Here is a 21,613-nt window from a genome sequence, read left to right as displayed (position 1 = left end):
AATTTAAAAAATGATGAGTTATTTAAGTTGGCACACCTGTGTTGAGAGCTGGTTTAATTGTAACCAGTTTTAATCCACTTGATCATGATATTAAAGTATCACCTGTGATTGCATTTAAAAAACTAATGATGACTCAGTGGATTCAAAAAGTGCATAATTTTGTAAATTGATAAAAATTTTAGAATGAGTTTGCTGTTAATTTGATGTATTAATGAGTGGATTTAGTTGTTAGTTACAAAAAGGCTTATAAATCCTACTTTTTTAACAAAAATTTGTTAAGAATAAAGGTGAGTGAACAAAACAACCAGATATTGATTAGATATTACAAATGTTTTATAACGTTCCAATCCATATTTCAAAATGTTACTTTTAAATATTGAATTAACCTTTTCTGAAAGTAAATAATTACACTATGAAAATAAGTTAATACATACACTATGAAAACTACTTTTGAAAACCATCCACAACAATGAAACTACCTAGTAATTGATTCTGAAGACACGAAAACCATTTAAATATGCATTAAAATTTTTATTACAATTAGCATTAAATGCATTATTGAAATATGCATTAAGCTTCATGCATTAAAATATGTAAATCCAACTGAAGAAGCAAAATGAAATGAATCAATCCTACATAAACATTATTTACGTACAAAAATGTGGTCACAAAAATACTTTCATAATTATATCTATGAAAAATAAAGAATATAAAATACAATACATTAAAAACAAATACACTGACCTTGTTTACAAATAAATGTGCACCACTTGATTTAGCAGATTTAGCTATAGCCTGGCTAACAGATCCCATACCACCTTCTGGATATACCCATACACTTTGGTGATCACCTATACTACCCATCATATGATGAAGAAGTCCATACCTAGAGCAAATAAAGTTATGTGTTATTCTAGACCAATAAAATTGGATGTAAAAAATTGTATCTTCAAAATAATTCAACCATTTACAAATTTAAATGAAACCTTTCATGTTATATTGTTAATAGGGTGCATTGAATTTCAAAGTTTACTTTTTTAAATTCTGTGAATCAATATTTTTTCATACTAAATTACCTACCAGCACAAAATACCTTTTTGAAAAGGTTACAAATAAAAGCAATTAGCAGTACAATAATGAAAACATTCACAGCATTTTTTGTTTTTTTTAATGTTGCTGAATATGATTTTCACATTAGTGCACCATTGCAGAATCAAGATAACTACCTAAATTAAAAGACCTAAACATTAAAAACTTACAAAATTGTAACTAAAATTTTAAGTACAATTACGTTAGTGGGTGTTTCAGGTAGCTGATTATGATTTTAACATCAAATGAATAACTTCAAAACTCAAGAGTGGCCTACAGAAATATCAAAATTACACAAATTAATTAAAATATGAAATAAAACTAACTGTCATGGGATGTGTTAAAAGTGCACTGATTTTAAAGAATTATGAATACATTTTAATAATAATTGTTGAAATTACAGACTTCATAATATCTGATGAACTAATGAAAAAGTAAAATGTTTTATATATATATAAATACTCACAGGTTTCCCTGAAATACACAAAGAAACTTTGAGAGTAAATTCCTCAGATCAAAATAAGAAAAGAGTAAAGAAAAAGTTGATTTGGTATTTTAAAAATAATTGAAGATTACAGCATAATTATGCCATTATTGCAGCAGGCATAGGATATTCAAATCATGAAAAAAGTAAGAATCATTAAGTTTCAGAAAAATAACATACTAAATAACAAACACTACAGATTATATGATCTTTTGACTATATACTAAAAGTATTTCTTAACTAGTTTAAAATGGCCACTGTAAATAACCTCCTTCAACTGTTGATGAAATAATTAACCGAAAAGATTCCCTGAAAGCATAATTCCTTGTATTTTGAAAGTGAAATTATTTCAAATTTAAAAATAAATAGACATATTTTGTTATAATAATCTATATAGTATAACTGATACAATGAATAATATATTTTTTGACTTATTATAAGCGAATTGTTATTATTTCTTACTTTCATTACATGAAGTCAAATAAAATAACTTTTTTCCTGTTTAACCACCGGGACCACCATTAGGAATTGCTTCAGAGGATGAGATGAACAATTTGTACCATGCGTAAAAATACCATGTCTGACTGGGATTCAAATCAGAGACCTCCGGATGAAAGGTCAAGACACTACCACTCATGCAGAAGCACAACAACAGAGACCGGCAAATAAAATAACTTAAATTTGAATAACATATGGACAAAACACATGATAAAATAACAATACTTTAGAAATATTAATCGCTTTCAACACTCAGGAAAATTTAGAAGAAGAAAAATGTTGGACCTAATAAGCAGCACATTGTTTAATGGTAATGTCTTTAAAAATGTGTTCATTCTTACCCAGTTCCTGGAGTTGTACAACTCGCCATAACTCCAATTAATGCATCTGTTGCAAGAGTTGCTTTCAGAGGTTCAGAATCAAACCACTGATTAAGAATGTCTAGTATCGGTGCAGTTAAGAACTGGTAAAGTGTTTTCACATCTGCTTTCAAATTAACAAGACCACTCACTGAAATGAAACAAGTAAGGTTTCAATAATAAAGTTTGTTTAATATAAAAATTTGTGTAATGAAAAACAACTTGATAATACATCAATAATAGAAGTAATAACTTTTTTTGGTTTATTCTGCGTCATACATGCATTTTTTTATTACAATATTATTAAAGTAAATTATGAGATGTAAAAGTAATATTATGCAATATTACTCAGGGTAAATTATAACTGTTTGGTATAAAGAATATACCAAAAAAAAGAAAGACCAGAAAGGGAAAAAATTGTGAAGTGGGAATGAGATTTAAAAAATACAGAACAGAAAGATTTGATAAGGTAGAGTGTATTTTTGATTTTGTGGGTGCCACATGTTGTTAGCAGTTTGTATCTAATCACCAACAACCTTTCAGGGGTTCAAATAGGGATCCAGGCCTGGCATTTCTAATATGCTACAAAATTAATATTTTTTTATGCATGTTCGGAAAGTATCATTCAATACATGGTCATTAAGCCATTGCAATTATCGCTTTATGCTTGCATTGTTATTCCTTGTTTATTTGCTAGTTCTTTACAGACGTCATTACGGGCAGTGTGATGTGCATTAACAATTCGATTTGAGCGTTTAAAACGTGGCAAATGAAGGACCATCCAACTCTGATATGTTATGAGTTTTTAAATTGGATAAAGAAATGCAACACCTAGTGAAATTCATCAGCAGTAAAGCTGATGTAATGAATAATGGAATGGTTATTAAGTGGGTTAAACCATTTAACAAATTATGTACAAATCCAACAAAAATACAATGAAATTGTACAGTGTCTCACAGGTAACAAAATGATACTGATATCAAAAAAGGAGAGAGATTACGTTTCTATTATCAAAATTTGTTATTAATTTAAATTTAGAATTTTGTTTAAAAAATACATACTATATTTAAAATGTTTAAGCGTCCATACAATAAGCAAAAAATATAAAGATTTGTTACAAAACTCCTACCGGCCAGATTGCATTTATTAAACAAACTCATAATTAGCAGGGGTAGTCATTACCACAATTTTGGTTAAATTTGACAATTATACTTTGACAAATAAATTAATAAAAATCTTTAAAAATAATTACATGAATTTTGATCATATAAAATACTCATAGTATTTTCAGCTAAAGATATATTTTTTTTGTTTCAGTTAATATAAAACAAAAGGATACTGTGGAAACTTCTAACAAGTTATGTTATATTCCATGGTTTAAATGAAAATTTGTGTTGTTACTGGTACTGAAGAAATTTTATTTTAAGTAAAAAAAATATTGGAGTCACAGGATAAGATTATTTTCTATACTTTTTTTTACATCTCAACAATACTGTGTGAAAACTCACCTTAACCGAATAAAAAAACTGATAACCAGCAAAAATTTACCGATTGAGCTATAACTAAACATTAATTTCTTACCCTCAAAAATTGTTCGCAACATCCCAATTTTGACCTTCCATATTAAAGCAACCAAAATTACCGATCAACCCACGAACATACCAAACAACAACCAAGCACAATTGCTCAATGCGCCCACTCTGGCGGAAAAGCGCCCTAACTGGTTTCTAGCACTCCGCAACTATTCTACACTAAACACCCTCTGTAGTCTTTTTGAGCACCAAAAACCTTCAAAATCTTTTAATAGTGCATCATTCACCTGTAACTTTCCAGTTAGATTGCAGATCCAGACTCGAACCAATACCCTCGAGCTTCCTGGCCACCTTTGCATACCTTAACTCATATTTTGAGCAGACGTACAACATATGATGTGTATCAACCTTTACTAAGCTTTGAGGACACTGACCCGAGTCAGTCAAACCAAATCGGGCCAGGCTGTTCCGAAATGCGAATGCGCCATGATTCATATAGAACTAAGTCACATGCCGGTTCGGGGAGATCCACAAGGCGACTCTCTGCACCCTTACGTCTGGAAAAAACCCAGGCGTATACCGCCCTTCTGCTGTCTCATCCCACCTGTCCTGCCAAATAACATAACCTTCCTCCCCTATTTCCCGAATACACGGCGCAGTCAGTTCAGCTGACTTCTTCCCAGCGTAACGTAACTAACGTTCCGACGCCAAGTACGTCAATTGGTTTAACACCCACGATAACTAGAATTGCCTCACGTAAAACAGTCCTATAATCCCCCGTCACAGTGTAAAAGGAGACACTGAGCCTTCAACAGAATATCACAGTAGCTTTATTCCACATCCTGTTTGCCCAAACAGGTGCTGCATAAAACATAATCGCCTCGCACCTTTGCACACAAAATTCTTATTGTTTTAAAATTTAGATTCCAATCGCGGTGGACTACACTACGAATGCGGAAGAAGGCATCACACGTCTTCTTAGCGACATTCTGAAAGTGCTCCTTGAATCTGAAATTCTCATCAAGAAGTACACCCAAATATCATCGCAACGAGACATAATGAATAGAATGGCTGGGCATCAAAACAGGGCTCGGTCAAACAACTCTTCTGCAGCATCACGGTGGTCTTCTCAGGGCTAAATACCATTTTGGATTGTTTGCTTCACATCTCTAGTATTCAGCAAGCATGAGTTTTTCGGAATTCGACATCCTTCCGTGAGTCTCCTTTGACAAGCAGAAGCCCATCATTAGCATAAGCAATGACACGACATCCACAGGGCAACCTTAACAGCATGATAAACTTCACAATCCAAATCAAAGGACTCAGCACACTGCCTTGCGAACACCCCTTGGACAGCATCTTATCACCTCAGTGCCACCATCATGAAGCACTACATATCGCTTACAAACGTAACTTTGCAGAACCCGATCTCATCATACGTACAAGCTCGCCGTTGTAATTGATACAAGGCAGAGGGCCACCACAAATTGTTAATTGCCTCGGATATACCCAAAAATACACCCAGGACATACGCAAAGTCGGAGTTAGTAATGATCCTCCTACAAGACGAGAAGTCCACAAACAACCTGGCTTCAGAAACAAACTTCTGTAGAAGGTCAGATCCCATCTCCAACATTGCGTGGTAATGCTCTGCCTGATATTTACCTGTCTTAAACAGGAATCGACATTCACCCAAAAATATTCACCGACCAACAATATTCAGTATTATTACTGTATATTCAGTATTATTACAGTATTATATTCAGTATTATTATTATTAGTATAGATTCATTACATTATATTTAAATTTTCTGTGTATTTTGGTCTCTGACCAGTCATGAACTCATTGTCAGAGAGACGAGAGAGAGAGACGAACTGTTGGTTGCTGGTTACATTTAGGATTAACCCTGATGACCTGTGGAGGGATCCACCAGTATGTGTGTCAATTGCCATGGACACCACTCAATAAGGTCAAGTAACTCTCCAGTTTACAAACAAGAAGTAGCAATCCAGGAAGAATGTAGGAAAGGTCAGCTACTACTATGCTAAGGAAATAGTCTTTAGTAGATTGCCAAAGGTTGCGTCTTATGCTCAGGTGGCTGCGGTTCCTACAGCTACATTTAAACATGAGACATATCTGAACTGGCACCAGCATTAGCTAATATGGTCAAAAACATCATAGAGGAACTGAAAAAAGGACCAGTTAATGAAAAAACTGCTACAGAAGATAGCAGATGTTAGTAAAATAGAGGTTTCTTTTTCACCTACCATTGAGCCCACGATGAGTTCTAAGATAAAGCAAAATAAAGCAAAAAACCAGAGAAAGCCTGAGCAAAATAAATGACAAATTACAGTTCAGATCAAGAATATCCCCATTCAGAGATCGGAGAAGCTGAAAGTAAAGATGTAAGAAGAAAAAACTTTGAAAGATAATAATGAAGCCTCTGAAAACACAAAGGTTTTTTAAAATGGGTGGGCAAGCACTTCTGCTCTCCCACATAGTTTAGCAGGAAGTCCATAGAGTCTTGACTCTTAATACACTGCTGACTGTACCATCAGAGCCAGTATCATCTGATGCCGACAGCAGGACATCCTCCATGATTTACTGCAGAGAATAAGAAGAATCCATCTCCAAGGGCCTCAGACAATCTGGAGTTTGACATCAAGGCCTTCAGGAAGATGGAAAAAGAAGATAGAAAGGATGGTCTAAGGATAAACTAGGTGATAAAATTTAAGAGGTTAGTTCTTATGAGCTTTGATAAATTTTAATGAAAGGATGTTTTTTAATTTTTTATATTACATTGAATTTGTTTTGATAGTTTTGGACATTTCATTAGAAATGGTTTTGTGTGTTTTTAATGTGTTTTGAAGAGTTTATAATATGTTAGTTTTAAGTGTTTTTAATTGGCAAGGACCTCTACACCCTTGTCATCTTGTGTTTCCATAGGGTTTTAATATCCTTTGACAAATCTATTTCAGGATGGCCTGTTTTGACAAAACTAGTCTTCTGACTATGTTGCTAGCGTTCTTTTTAGGGAGGGAAAGAAATATTTTCTTTTTTTGTGGATAGGATGAAAGAATAATTGTAGTAGTCTTTGCCTCTGAAACTTAAAAAAAAACAATAATAATAATAATAATAATTGAAGTAATTCACTGTATTCACTACTCTCTTCTCTTATATAAGAATTACTTAAAGAGCACTGATTGCAGCATTACTTTATAGAGTATTGAATGCTTGGCATACTGTTTTTTGGTTGAAAATGATTTAAATAATTTATAAAAATTGTTTTAGCATAAATGATAAATGTTTTATAATATTATATTTGTATGATACACATTCAAAATAATATTCCCACTCATCATAAACACAAACTGCTATTCTTCTATAACGTGAAAATGAAATTACAAATTAAAAAGTCCAACAGTCAAGTTAAATCTTAATCATTAATTTCAATGTCAATATGCTGTACAAGTATTTCCCTAAGTGTGAAATAAGTGTCAGGTGACAGTTCCATTCTATCTACATATGCTTTTGAATAGACTCGGCTCCATTTCAGAAGAGCAGCCACATAAGTAATTTGTATTTGTACTTCGCCCTTTCCATTTAATTTCATTTTAACGTTTTTATTAGAAATTTATGAATTTAAAATATAGAACATTTTCTAGATTATTACTGGTAATATGTTTAGAAATTACTTAAAAGTCCATATTTGTTTAGAGATTCTGTTTCACAAAAAATTCTTGATCTTACCTGCATCAATTTAACATGGACTGTTTATAACACACTTTATTAGCAACTTCATCTTAAATCCAATTACAGAAATATTTTATATAAATATTACTGATCACTTACCAGCTCTTCTGAAATCAGCATCAAAAAATATTTGGTAACCTTTATACCATAAAGGCCTTTTAAAAAATTCTTCCAGTAATTTATGAGCAGATATGTCCATTAAAGGGTTTAGTGCAGAAATCAATCGCAGAAGCAAGTTCTCGTACTCAACAAATACCTATGGTTACAACAAAAATATCAAAATGTTCTGAACATGAAGTAAAAATACAAATTAATTAATAAAAATCTTTAAAAATAATTACATGAATTTTGATCATTTATATGATCAAAATTGATCAAAATACTCATAGTGCTAATAGTAATATTCACTTCATTACTGAAATTTCAGATTAAGTATTCATTCAGCTAAAGATATACTTTTTTTGTTTCAGTTAATATAAAACAAAGGATACTGCGGAAACTAGAATTAACTTCTAACAAATTGAGAAATATTTCAGCACAGATAATATATGTTATATTCCATGATTTAAATGAAAATTTGTGTGGTTACTGGTACTGAAGAAATTTTATTTTAAGTAAAAAAAATATTGGAGTCACAGGGATAAGATTATTTTCTATACTTTTTTTTACATCTCAAAAATACTGTGTGAAAATGGATAAGTCAACTGAAGAATTTTGAATTACTTGATGATTTGTACAAATGGAATTTTATAATTTAAATTTATGTTTACAGTTGAGTCATTAGAGCAAACAATTAGTATGTATTGCATAAAACAATATGCAAATTACAGAAAAAAGTACTTCAGATTATAATTTTGCTAAACATTTTATTAAACAAAAACAATGACATTTTAAGTACTTATTCTATTACTTTGCATTGATCTTAAAGAATATGCCGATTCAGTATGTCTACAGGTTGATGTTCACAGATTACAAGATTCCATATAAATCCATAGAAGTTTGTTAAGTACTAAAATTTAGGATGTATGGAACCATCACACAGACACAAAGCAAACAAAGACATTTTGCTGAAATTCTATAAGATTACAGTCATTCCAGCCAAACAGAAGGCGGGAAGATGCAGACATTATCCTTGAAAGATGGAAATTGCATTCAGAGAATAGTAACAAGGTTTCTAAGGTTAGTAATGGGCGTAACTTTATGAGTAGGTAATTACCTGCTCATAAAGTTATATTAATTAATCATACTCATGATAATCATGTAAGTCAGCGGTGGTGGTAGTCCTAGTAGTAACAGAAAGTAGTTTGACTATGTTACATGTTACAATCTCTGACATACTTTTATATGCATATTTAAATAAGAATATCTGATTATTCTTGCCTTTAAATACTAGCAAAATACTTTCTTTTAAAGGCTCACATCTACTTGATTTATTTCACAACAGCTGTCTTAATAAAGACATTGGTATTTCATGTAGATATTGATAAAAATTGCAACTGCACATCTAAATATTCAGTGTTCCAATCAAGTAATTAAATTCTGCACAATAAAAACAAAGAAAGATCTAAATAGAAATTGAAAATAATAATTAACTGGTTGAATGCTTTAAATTTTGGATTGATCTTTATGACAATAAATTACGGAAAAATTCTATCTTCTTAAAATTTATTTTCAATAAGGCAATTTTAATGTAAACAGACAGACTGCTAAAGCATTGTTGCAAGAATAATAGAACAAGAAAGTTTCATTAAAGAAGAATTATTAATTTTTAGTAAAAATGAACAAACTATTTTATTTTAAAATGTGATAAATGTTAAAAAATAACATAATTACCTCTGCATCTTTTGAAGAAAACTTAGAAATTTCCCTTTTATTAGCTTCTGAATCAAAGCCAAGAGTTAATGATTTTGCTTTTTTATTAGTCCAGTAATCTTCTCTCAAAGGTGTGTAAGAGCCAGGATTTCTCAAAAGTAATTTTAAACCATGCTTCTGTAATTGTCAGATACAATTAATACTTGTACAATAGCTTAAAGTAAATTAGTCTAATTTCACCTCTCATTAGTATATTTAATGATAAAAAGGTTTTTAAACACTTATATGAAATCTGTGACAAATTAAAAGTTCTATTAGGAACCATAGTAAAATAATTTGTTGGTAACCTGATATCAGAACACAAATCATTTCTGAAAATGACAAAGCTAAAATGACAAAATGTTCTCAATAATAACAAAACCCTGTGGAAAATATACAGTGAAATGTGATACTGAATTGCCGTTTCTTCTGGCTTTTTTACTAATCAAATATTCATCAGTATTCCGAGAACACTGAAACTCAGCCAACATTCAGATCTACAACTGAAAACATAACTCTACCAAAAGAAACGAAGACAATGTATAGCAAATACTATTTGTTATAAATCAGAGACAGCAACTCTAACTACATCTTTTAAGAAAGTTTAAAACAGAGTAAAGCAACAGCTTAATGTACTGTACCATGCAGATTAATTCAAACTCGGGAATCGTTTTGTTTATTTCTATGTTGTAGCTACACTGCTTGACCACATCTTTCTTTAAGTTGTCTGTGTTATGAGAGATTATTGTTCTTTGGTTATTTAGCAATTTTCATATTATAAATAGTGTTTTGTGAAAGTTTATTTCATTTTTTATTACAAAATCATATTTTGTATTTTTTATTCTGTTTGTCTTGAATAAATAATAATGTACATATTTCAAAAAAAGTTTGTCTTTCTGAGCATGTCAGTATTACATAACACAAATAGCTTCTGGGTGTAGTCTTGGAATAGGGGCAGTGAATGCTATTTTAAAACAATTTAAAAAAAACTGGGTCCTTTCACCTTAAAGAAAAAGGCAAATGAGCTCATGAAAAAAAATACTACTCCAACATAGGATTGGTTATTACTGAGAAAAAGTAAACTTGATACAATATTATCTGGTGTGGACTTAAATCAAGAATTAGCAACCAGTGGAACAGATTTACATGTGACAACTGTTAGACGTCAACTTCTTGCAGCTGGATGGTAAGCTCATCAGCCAGCTAAAAAACAGCTCTTAAGCAGTCTCCAAAAAAGGGTTCTTATGGGCAAAAGCACATCTAATTGGACCAATGAAGACTGGAAAAATGTTATGTTTTCTGACATAAATGTCAAGTAACATTTTTATGTTCAGGAGCAAAGAGTTTCACTTGTTACAACAGATAAAAATACATCACCAGCTCATATCCAACAATCAGTTAAACATTCCAGAAAAGAATGTTTGGGGTTGTATGACATTTGAAGGCCTTTGTTCATTATTCCAGTAGATAATGTGTTAAAGTGATGGATATATCAAGATTCTGAAGGGAAGGATTGGAACACAAGTTCAAAACAAATTCCCACTAGGCAATGGAGTGTTACAACACGATTTGTCGCCATTCCAAACTGCCAAAAAATACGAAAATATTTTTTAACAACGATACGTTAAAATGCTGCCATGGCCAGGCAACTTCCCAACTTTGGGCAATAGTCAAAAATCAACTCTCAAGAATAAATTATACCACATAATTGATCTCATTAAAACAAAAATATCAGTATGGTTTCATGATGAACTCAAAAAGATGTGCAACACACTAGTTGAATTGATGTCAAATTGTGTACATGAGTGATTAATAATAAAGCAGGACATATTAATTAATAGATATTCACGATACTCAGAAATTGTATAGTTACGACTTTTTGTCTAAATAAAGTTACTTTTTATTAAATAACATCTGTGTTTGATTAATTTGCAAGCTATTGTACCCCCTTCTGTTATGAAACAATACTTTGTACAGACAATCTCTAAACATTAAAAAAAAATTCAAGCATTCATCAAAGTTAATCAGTTCATACAATAGGTGTAAACTCAAATATTTTTCACCTAATGTGTGGTTAATTGAACCCCAACCACCAATTGAACTACACCAGTATACATTGTCTAGAATTCAAATTCATATAAAAGCAACTAAATCTCACTAGGATTTGAAACTCAGAACCTTTGACTTCAAAAATCAGCTGTTAAACAACTGATTTGCGATGACCAGTTAACCACTATTCCAGCCCTGTGGGCTAAGATAAGATATTGAACCAGATTATTTAATAAAATTTCAAATAACAGTAAAAGTTTCAAAATTTCCAAAAACTATTCAATAGCAAGTTGTTTATTTAAAATTATATATCACATAACTACACACTGTAATTAAACATCAGGATGACACTGACTTGTAAAGTTTAATATAATGTTTAAATGCTTAATATGATATGGGGCTTAAGACTTCTCTACCTATTCTACTAATATATTTTGCCCCTTATAATTAACAGAACCAGGTTGGTTTTTTAATTCTTTTTATGTGTAATCTGATTTTTTTCCTCTTTTAGTTATATATTTTTCTGATCAATTATCTCATTTTGAATGTTTGCCAGAAAATTTACAATACTAGATTAACCCTTAATAATGAAATTAATCCACTAATTTAAATTTGTCTTAAAATACTTTCACAAATGATGACCAGTTTACCACAGTTGTTTACAATAACAGGTAGTTGTATATATTTTTTTACTCCTCTGATAATTGCTTCTTTTTATAAATACGCTGTAAAAAAACTCATGATATACAGAAATTGATATATTGGATTCAGTGACTAAACACAAACTATGGAATAATTTAATTACTATTCTCTTCACTATAACTAAATTACGTAAATTAAGTAAATTTATTACTATTCTCTTCACTATAACTTACTTTTAATTCCAAATCTTGATAAATACAAGGCCTTAGTAGGCTTAGAACATAAGAGGCTCTAGAAAACTGAAAACCCGGAACAATTTCTTCTGTGACAGCAGCACCACCAAGTATAGGTCGACGTTCTAAAACACAAACCTTTCTTCCAGCACGAGATAAATAAGCTGCAGTAACCAGGCCATTGTGACCTGTCAAAATACAATATCTCTGAATTAAATCTTACATCACTTAAAATGAATTCTTTACAGGAGTTCATGTTGTATTGATCCGGTTTACACTACAGGTTTCAGGCACAGTTTTTATTAGTAACTGTATAATATATATTTATCATTAATGCCAAATCCTCATTAAATAAAGCATTCTGATAGTTTAGTACAGCTATTCTGCTACCTTATGAGATAATGTTGCTTATAATCCACAAATTAGGAAGCTGGTGGTACACCATAAATATTAAAGCACATAAACCTGTAATACTTAAAAGTTTTCAAAAAACTGCAATATTTTTATCACTGTTCTCACAGAATCACTGTATTTAATGAACATTATATGTTCATGCTTCAATGTAATCATAAAACAATAAATTATTTTGTTACTAATGTATAATTACATTGCTAATAATATCACAATATTAATGGTATTACTTTATTATTTAGAAATGTTATATTATTAATAATGTGTTTATTAACAGTTATTCATGATATTCACAGATTGTATAGTTACAGTTTTTTCTAAAGTTACATTTTATTAAATAACATCTGTGAAAAAACATAACATCCTTGAAAAAAGGAGGTTAATATGTTTTTAAATGTGTAAGAATGATTTTGAATGATAATATTTACATTATAAAATGCAATACTCTACTCATTTGTTACAGACCATCTGAAATGGTGGCAAAAACTGTACTTACCCTTAAGTGATTTTAGTAGATTTTTTACAGTCTGTCAACCAATATCAGTTTTATCATTCTGCTTTTTTTAATCACACAGGATAGTCGCATGGAATTAAGATAAATTTGTTATGTTCTTATCCATGATTTTTGCTCATGATATTAATTTGAAATTTATACTTAATCTATAATTTGATAAGGTATGTTGACACAAAAGTTTTTAAATACTTGAAAACATTTTCAGTTGCCTTTGTGTGCATTCTCAGTGAATGGTACTGCTGTTTTTACACTGATCTCAGCTAGTGTTATGTTTGGCAGTTTTTTTTGTGTTTTTTTTTTTTAATTAGGCATTTTTATATTACATATCTGTGATTGAGTTATGTCTGTTCAAATCGTGTACACTTTTCGACTACTATTTTAATGTGTGCCTAATAAAAAAAAATCAGCAGTAATATAAATTGATACCAGTGTGAAAACAGATGAACTAGTCACCAAGAATAATTCCAAAGTAACCAAAAAATATTTTGAACTATATTTTGTAAATATTTTATTATGCATTGGGTTTGTTACAAAAATCTGTAATTAAAAATGCTCAAAATAAAGAAAAAAGAAACTTTAGTAATAAATTACTAAAAATGTTTGATAACAGCCATTAAATAATGAAAATTTTCAAAAAAGAAAATGTACTGATAGAGTAAAATATTTTACTGATTCATGGTAAGAAAATGAACAGCCTAACATTTAATTTATTTATTTATTCATTTTCAACTTATATTCACATCATTCAGAATTTTCAACTTTCAGAAACTGAAGATAACAAAACCTGAGCATAGCAACTAACAAATAGTTGTAATGTAGAATAATAAATGACAAATTGCATTAGTCAGCATAAAAAAACATATCACAAATCAGCTAATTTCAAAGTTGAGAGATCTAAGGTTCGAATCCTAGTAAAGGCAGTTACTTTTATACAGATTTCAATACTAGATTGTGGATACCGGTGTTTTTTGGTCTGGTTTCAATTAACCAAACATCTCAGGAATGATCAATTTGAGACTGTACAAGACTACACTTCTTTTACATTCATACATATCATCCTCATTCATCCTCTGAAGTAATACCTTATGGTGATTCCAGAGGCTAATCAGAAAAAAGAGAGAGTAGCATAAAAAGCATGTCTTTACTTTCTTGGTATAATGTATTAAAATGTTTTGTGGACCATAATATTACACTTTAAAAGTACCTCTTGATGTCTTATAAACTGTAATACAATTTCAGGTCTCCAAATTAAACTTACTCCGTAATTAAAACTTTATTAACATAAGAAATGACTTTTCTGCATAAAATGTATTCTTTATATTGTTAGATATTTATGATATGAAAAAATGGAAAAGATCTATGGAAAAGAAAATTTTTGGATAAGGATTGTTTAACTGACTGTATTGATAAAATTTTAAAAAAGTTTTGAAATAGTGCTATTTTAAAGGTGCATAAATTTTGCTATTTTGTTAGGGAAACAAAATCTTTTTCAATTTTGCATTTGAGCAATTTTAAAACTCACATCTAGACAATATTTTGATAAAAATATGATTATGTTTATTAATTATATGAAGCAAGATTATATTTTCATTTTTGGTAATATGTAATCAATTACAACATAATTTGAATTATAATTGAAATTTTTATAGCTACATGATAAATCTACAATAAAAACATTTACTTTGTCAGGTAACAGTTATGGTTGGCTTGTGCATTATGAGGTCTGTATTACAAAATAAAAATGTCTTATTAGTGTTTTAAACTGAATAGCATTGTTAAACATTTTTAAATACACTTAAATAATAAACTAACTTATATCTCTATAAGTGTGTATATCTCTATACACAGATATATACAAAAATAGTGTCTGGTTTCAATGAACAAAAATTTGGATAAGAATACATTATCTAAATAGGAATGTTTGTTGTACTAATTTTCAAAGAAAACAGGTAAATAAAATAAAATTAAGGACAATTATCTTAGAAAAATTCCAAACTTGGAAAAAATTATGTATTGCAAAGATCTGTGGCTCCAAGAATGAGCTGAGCCAGATGGAACTGCAATTCACATTTCACATATTCCTGTAATAAAGCACAGATAGAATGTTTTTACAAACATTCACTAGCTGGATGTCCAACATATATTTTATTGCATGATCACCCTGAAATTCAAATAGTTGTCAATTTAATCCAATCTTAATTAGGTGGGTTGGCCAGCCATGGTTATTTTTATTTAGGTTGGCTCTTTATAAGATTTTGCACAAATTTCCCTTCTTTTAAAATTATCGTAATACCTCTTTATTTTGTATTTTCATCAATCCCCTAATTTTCAATATAACACCATTTTTAAAATATTGCTATTATTTTTCTTTTAGTTTTTCCTATTGTCCATGTTTTGTTACCATAAGGTGCATTTTTTAATTGCATTACCTGATTATTTAATAAAATGATATTTTTCATACTCTATTGTCATAAAAGCCTCAATTAATCAGAGCCCATTGAACACTTAATTTGCCATGGATGTGGTGAGCTGACAAAAAATGCGATTTTACTGACCATGGCATGTTATTGATTCATAATATGTTCATTAGGAAATCTGAAGTAATTGTTTTTCCATTAAAAAGAAAATTTCTTGCCAGGAGATAGAATTTTCAGATTCACAGAGACAAAAGTAAAGAGTGAGGTGATTTGTAATCCCAATATTATGTACACATAATAAAGAACCACACTACTTTTAAAAATACTTGGAAATTTGAATTGTAAGGCTTATTATGGGAAAACCAAGAAAGACTGTTATATAAAGATTCCAGACAACTGGAACATTGGACTGGAAATAGTATTCACTGTAGTTAAAAAGATGGGAAACAAAATGTTTTGTATAAGGTAATCATTAGGAACTGTTCTTATGATTAGGAGAGTATCATAAAAATTCAAAATTAACTGAAAACATTCATTCTACAATGATAAAAAAGAATAATAAAAAGCAGGACGAAAAAAATATTTTCCATTAAATTAAAAAAATATTGTGGGGAGAAATGGAATTAACTTTTTTATAAGGTTGATGTTAATGAAACAGCTACTGTAATTTATTATGATTAAAAGGAGATAAAAGAGCATTAAACAAAATAGCTACTTTTAATATTTATAAGGTTGTATCAAAACGTGTTTTTATTAATGAATCTTATAAACTTAATTTTTTTAAAATGAATTCTGTTTACCTTTTAACTCAATAATATATAGTTTTCAATACTATTTTCAACTAAACAAACTTCATAAGTTACTTTTTTCACTATCTGGCTTTACATACATTTTTACTTCTTTTTTTGTCTAGCTCAATGCTTTTTGAGTAACAACTAATGTTCTCTGGTTTGGGTGAAACAAATCATTCATTATTCCAAATAGTGTTACAACACATGCTCCCCAAACTTTAGAATGTATTTACAATGTTTTTATATTTCAGTATATGTAATGCATTCTAAGCAGGTACAAAAATCCTTCAGACAATTAAGTTAGGGTATCAACTGTTAAATATCGTAGTTTTTCACTCCTCATATTTACCAACTAATATACAAAATTTATTAAAACTAAGAATAATTAAAGATTAGCTATGTTTTGTTTTATTTAAAACTGACAATGTGAACTAAAATTCATATGTCTAATTACGAGATGGCATGAAAATTTGGTTCAGATATTTTTTAGACCACCTGCAAGAAATTTTACATCATATGGGACACAAGAAGAAAAGATACCAGTTATTGAAAGGATGATTCTCTTTATGGTAGAAATACACTCAACAGTAGCATCCAAAAAACTGATACATTTTGGGTGTAAATAGGACTATATCTGCTCTTTTGGTTAATTTTGACATGTTCACTATTATGGGAGGTGAGTGTATATTGATCGATTTTTGAAGCCAGCAATGATGTAATAATGAGGTTATTGAATAAAAGATAATAAAATTTCTAAAATAGAGAATGAAACAGTTTTATCGCTATTTTACTACTCATTAATATTAAAATAAAGTTTATATTAGTATAGGAATAGCATTAAAACTATACTGCATACATTTACAATTTTTTTCAGTTACTTTATCTTCAGAATAAAAATAATCCACTGCTTTTAAGAAAACTTCAAATAATTAGAAAGGCTTGCCTAGACAACTTGGAGGAACTGTTTATAATACACCTGGCTAACTAATGTGGTTGAAAAGAGGTGACACCTTTCTATATGAAATAATGCTTTTATCTTATTTATTAATATGAAGTGATAGTAAGGCTTAACCACCTACCTGCATTAGGTGTTAAAGTATGGTCTTGTCATTTTTAATATAAAATTCAACTGTATTTACTTAATTAAAGCTCTGGTTGTTGTTTTAAAAAGGTATACACTATAATAACTAGCAAAAGCCATTTCTATTCAAAAATATTTGTGTAGCAGCAGCACCTGTGGATGAGTTAATTTCTTTCACTGCCAATATGTGAATTGCACAGTGGTTCAAAAAGCTCTTCTGGACCATCTCTGAATATTTAGAAAGTATATATTTTTATTATTTACATTTTATAGGTCTGAATTTGGACCAAATTAATAAATAAATGAGAAAATAAAGGTAGCAAACCATCAAACAGTATGGGTGATATGATCCCAGATCGTATCATGCAAATTATTTTGCATGAATATGCACCGAGACGTATTGTATGAGATCGTTAGTGTAGATTATTATGTAAAACCTATTAAGATAACTTAAAAAAAGTTATAGAAACAATTAATCTTAATAATCATAACATGTAAACTAATTTTCAAATTATTAAGTTATTACCGTAATAATTCTATTAACATTTTTGTAACCAGTAAGTTATATTACATAAAAAAGGCAAATGATGAATGTGACAAAATGCGTTTTACATATATAATTAAAGAATTGTTTTAATTTAAAAGTAAAAACAAAATATGACTTACATACGGCTCAAAAAAAGAAAAAATATACATTTGGATATCAACAAACCAATCATAAAAAAATAAATCAATCGGTCTACCGTCCCTGAAAATGAAAGAGTAGTTTTAATATTAAAGGAAATAGGTAAATAAAACTGCGAACAGGTAATAACATGCTCTAATAATTACCTCCTCCAATAATAACAGCATCATATGCGGCTTCCAGTTTCGTGGAATATTTGCTTGATGGGTTAAATAAATATTCTACTCTTTGCCGCATTAATCTCATTAGTAGCTGATGTGTGCACTTTTGTGCAGTATTTGTCATTTTAAAAATAGATTAAAAACAAAAAAATCAAAAGTCTATTACCATCTACCAAAATGAATATATTTATTAGAAGAAATAATTCCGATTACCACCGAAGGCACAAAGTTCACTTCAAGATATCTACGGGTCACGTGTAGTACAATATGATAAAGTACAGTAGAAATAGAAATTTTTACATCATTAATTTAAACAAAAATATTTCCTGTCCGTCCAAAAGTACATCCCCTAATTATAAACACTAAAAATATACGTTCCTACAATCACACTATCGACCGTCGGTTAGAAAAAAGTACGATCAGTCTTGAAATGACTGACCACATGACAATTTTTATGAAAAAAGGACCTCGATTTAATTATTTAAAAAAGAAATTCTGTTCCTTCATATTTGGGTAAATGTTTGTTAAATATGTAAAAAAATTTGATACTGTGAAACTGTTAGCCTTTAAACTGAATATTTGTTACTAGTAAGGTTTGAGATTATAGTATTAGTCATTGCTAGGGGCTATGGTATACAGCCTCTTACGACATATTATTCAAATTATTTTACACGTATTTCAACAAAATTGGTAGGGAAATTACAATAAAATAATACACATTCCGTATTCCAATAAAAAAACCACATTAACTTACGCTCGGTAATAAAACACGTCGTTACTTTGCTTAATTTTATCAAGGCGCGGATTTTGGCGTCTTTTTTATAAACTTAACCATATTTTGAATAAAAATTTAACGGTTTTAAGTTTTTTTTTTTTTTTTTTTTTTAATATTACTTGCAACTTCAAAATTTAAAGAATTGTAAAATATTCGATTATATTTTTTTGGTAATTTCTATTTAAAAAATATTGTGTATTTTATAATAATAGAATTTACATTTTCAATCTTACCTTCTGATATTCCTTCCCACATTTACTCATTTCATTAAGTAACAACTTCTATGAAAGTTCACATGAGCATATTATGTAAAATAATTAAAACATTAAGACATGTTTTTTTTATTAAAATAATAACTTTAATATAATTACATAGCTAGGATGACATACACTATAAACTGTTTATTAATAATAAATTAAATACATTTAAAGAAAATATAATAAACATAAAAATACTTAAATTCAGTAAAACAATAAATAAATCATTTCGATTGTTTTGTTAAAAAATTAAAATATAGTTCAAGAAAGAAATGTAGCTTTAAATAACAGGAAAATAAAAATATCTAAGGAAGAATTTCAACCAAAATTAGATAAAATCATACATTTAGTAAACAACAGTTTTTCATAAAACCTTGTTAAGAATGAGCCAGAATTATTAAATTTAGAACTAAATCACAATTTTATTAATAATTACAAAATAGACATAAAACAAATGTAGCTGATGTAGACAACATAAATAAGGTTTAATGATCAACATTTAATTTAGTTTCAGTGAGTTTAGTTTAATTTAATAATTTAGTTTCAGATCTTAAAAAAGAAATATTAAGAAATTAAAAAATAAGCTATATAATCTTTAAAAAATTTAATATTTTCAGAGTAAGAGTACTAGTATGAGTAACAAGGATAGAATGAAAGCATAAAATGTAATTGTTATTTTGGAATTTAAATGATTTTTTGTAATAAAATAAAATATCCAGAAAAATAAAAACTTACCTAATTAATAAACTTAATGATCATCTCAAGAAACAATAAATAATTGTAAAGATATGATAGATGACAAATAAATTTGCAAAATAATCCCTCAGCTTCCATTTTTTTGCTTTTTTAAAAATTATTAAAAAGTTCAATCCAATTTTAGTCAATTTTTCAAATGCATACATGTAAAAAATGTTATCAAGATTAAAAAAATATTAATTTTTTTCTAAAAAAATACTTTTTATGCAAGTAATGAGTCATAAATGTTAAACAAACATTCATAATTATGAGTTAATCAATTCCTTGTTTCCAACAATGGTTTTCACGAGTTTTTCAAAAATCACTATCTTTATTCTACTTGAAGTCTTGTCATGAATTTTGATTTTTTAAGAATTTGGTAATTTAAAAAAATGTAATTTTTTTATGTTCGTTTTTAATTTCAATAATTTACACATACATATTAGGTTTCCACACCAGGTAACCAGAGATGTGGATGTTTATCAAGCCATCTTCTATTAACCTAGCATTGTTATTCCTCTTCCACATTAGATTTTTTCTCTTCACAACCTCCAAAATGCGGAGGTTAGAATGGAGTTCCATGGTGATTAGGCGTGTTACTTTTAACTCCGTGCTAGTGTTCGTTTTTACGTTCTTTCGGTGTACTGTGCTTGTTTTTGTTTGTTATTGTTTTTTGCTGGATTGATTTGAGTTCAGTTTTCTGCTTTTGTTCCCGTTTTATTGTTTTATTAATTTAATTAAACTTTGTTTACATCTGAGTTGTTTACCATAGCAACGTAGGTTAACAGTGACTATTTCTGTTTCTGATATTTATATTTTGTTGTGTTGGGTGTTATTTATTATTTACTTATATTTATAATAGATTATATTATACTTATATATACATTTTCTGGCGTTTTACGCCAACTTTAGTTGGTAAAACTATATATTTGCATTGCTTGTTTCCAACAACTGTTTGTTATTTCTTTATTGTTGGCGTTGGAGGATTATCCTGTTCGTTTCTTCTGATGTCCGATTTTGAGGATCCGAAAAGTGAAGAGGACTGCCGTCCGGTTTTTAGGAGAGCGGGGAGACCGTTGCGGGGTTGTAGACCTCGCAAATGTTCGTCTGGTGACTCTGAGTCTGGTCTCTCAGTGAGAGGCACTGGTACCTTCTAGGAAGGGTCACCGCTCGAGCCTGTTGAAGGTGGTATCGGAGGATACCAGTCGGAAGACGCGTTGTAAGCGGAAGGAAGATAGGGTTACTCAGTTGGAAACCCGCCGGATTGCTGTAGCAGAGTACGCTGGTTCAGACTC

General features: G+C 29.5%; 1 protein-coding gene across 1 annotated transcript in view; it reads right to left on the bottom strand.

Annotated features, from left to right (window-relative positions):
- LOC142334356 (pyridine nucleotide-disulfide oxidoreductase domain-containing protein 2-like) overlaps positions 1 to 18,750 on the bottom strand; it is a 72,761-nt gene extending 54,011 nt beyond the window's left edge. Inside the window, exons 1-6 of the mRNA XM_075382334.1 lie at positions 18,537 to 18,750; positions 12,492 to 12,679; positions 9,550 to 9,705; positions 7,816 to 7,972; positions 2,413 to 2,581; positions 745 to 886 (exon numbers count right to left, since the gene is read on the bottom strand). Of these exons, the coding sequence (XP_075238449.1) occupies positions 745 to 886; positions 2,413 to 2,581; positions 7,816 to 7,972; positions 9,550 to 9,705; positions 12,492 to 12,679; positions 18,537 to 18,675 (951 nt within the window). The 5' untranslated portion in view covers positions 18,676 to 18,750. The remainder of the gene's footprint in view (positions 1 to 744; positions 887 to 2,412; positions 2,582 to 7,815; positions 7,973 to 9,549; positions 9,706 to 12,491; positions 12,680 to 18,536) is intronic.
- Positions 18,751 to 21,613: the final 2,863 nt, after the last annotated feature.

The sequence above is a fragment of the Lycorma delicatula genome, chromosome 1, assembly GCF_047948215.1.
Source record: "Lycorma delicatula isolate Av1 chromosome 1, ASM4794821v1, whole genome shotgun sequence".
Taxonomy (NCBI): Eukaryota; Metazoa; Arthropoda; class Insecta; order Hemiptera; family Fulgoridae; genus Lycorma; species Lycorma delicatula.
The sequence above is the reverse complement of the archived record's forward strand: the minus strand, read 5'-3'. Positions and strand labels throughout refer to the sequence as shown.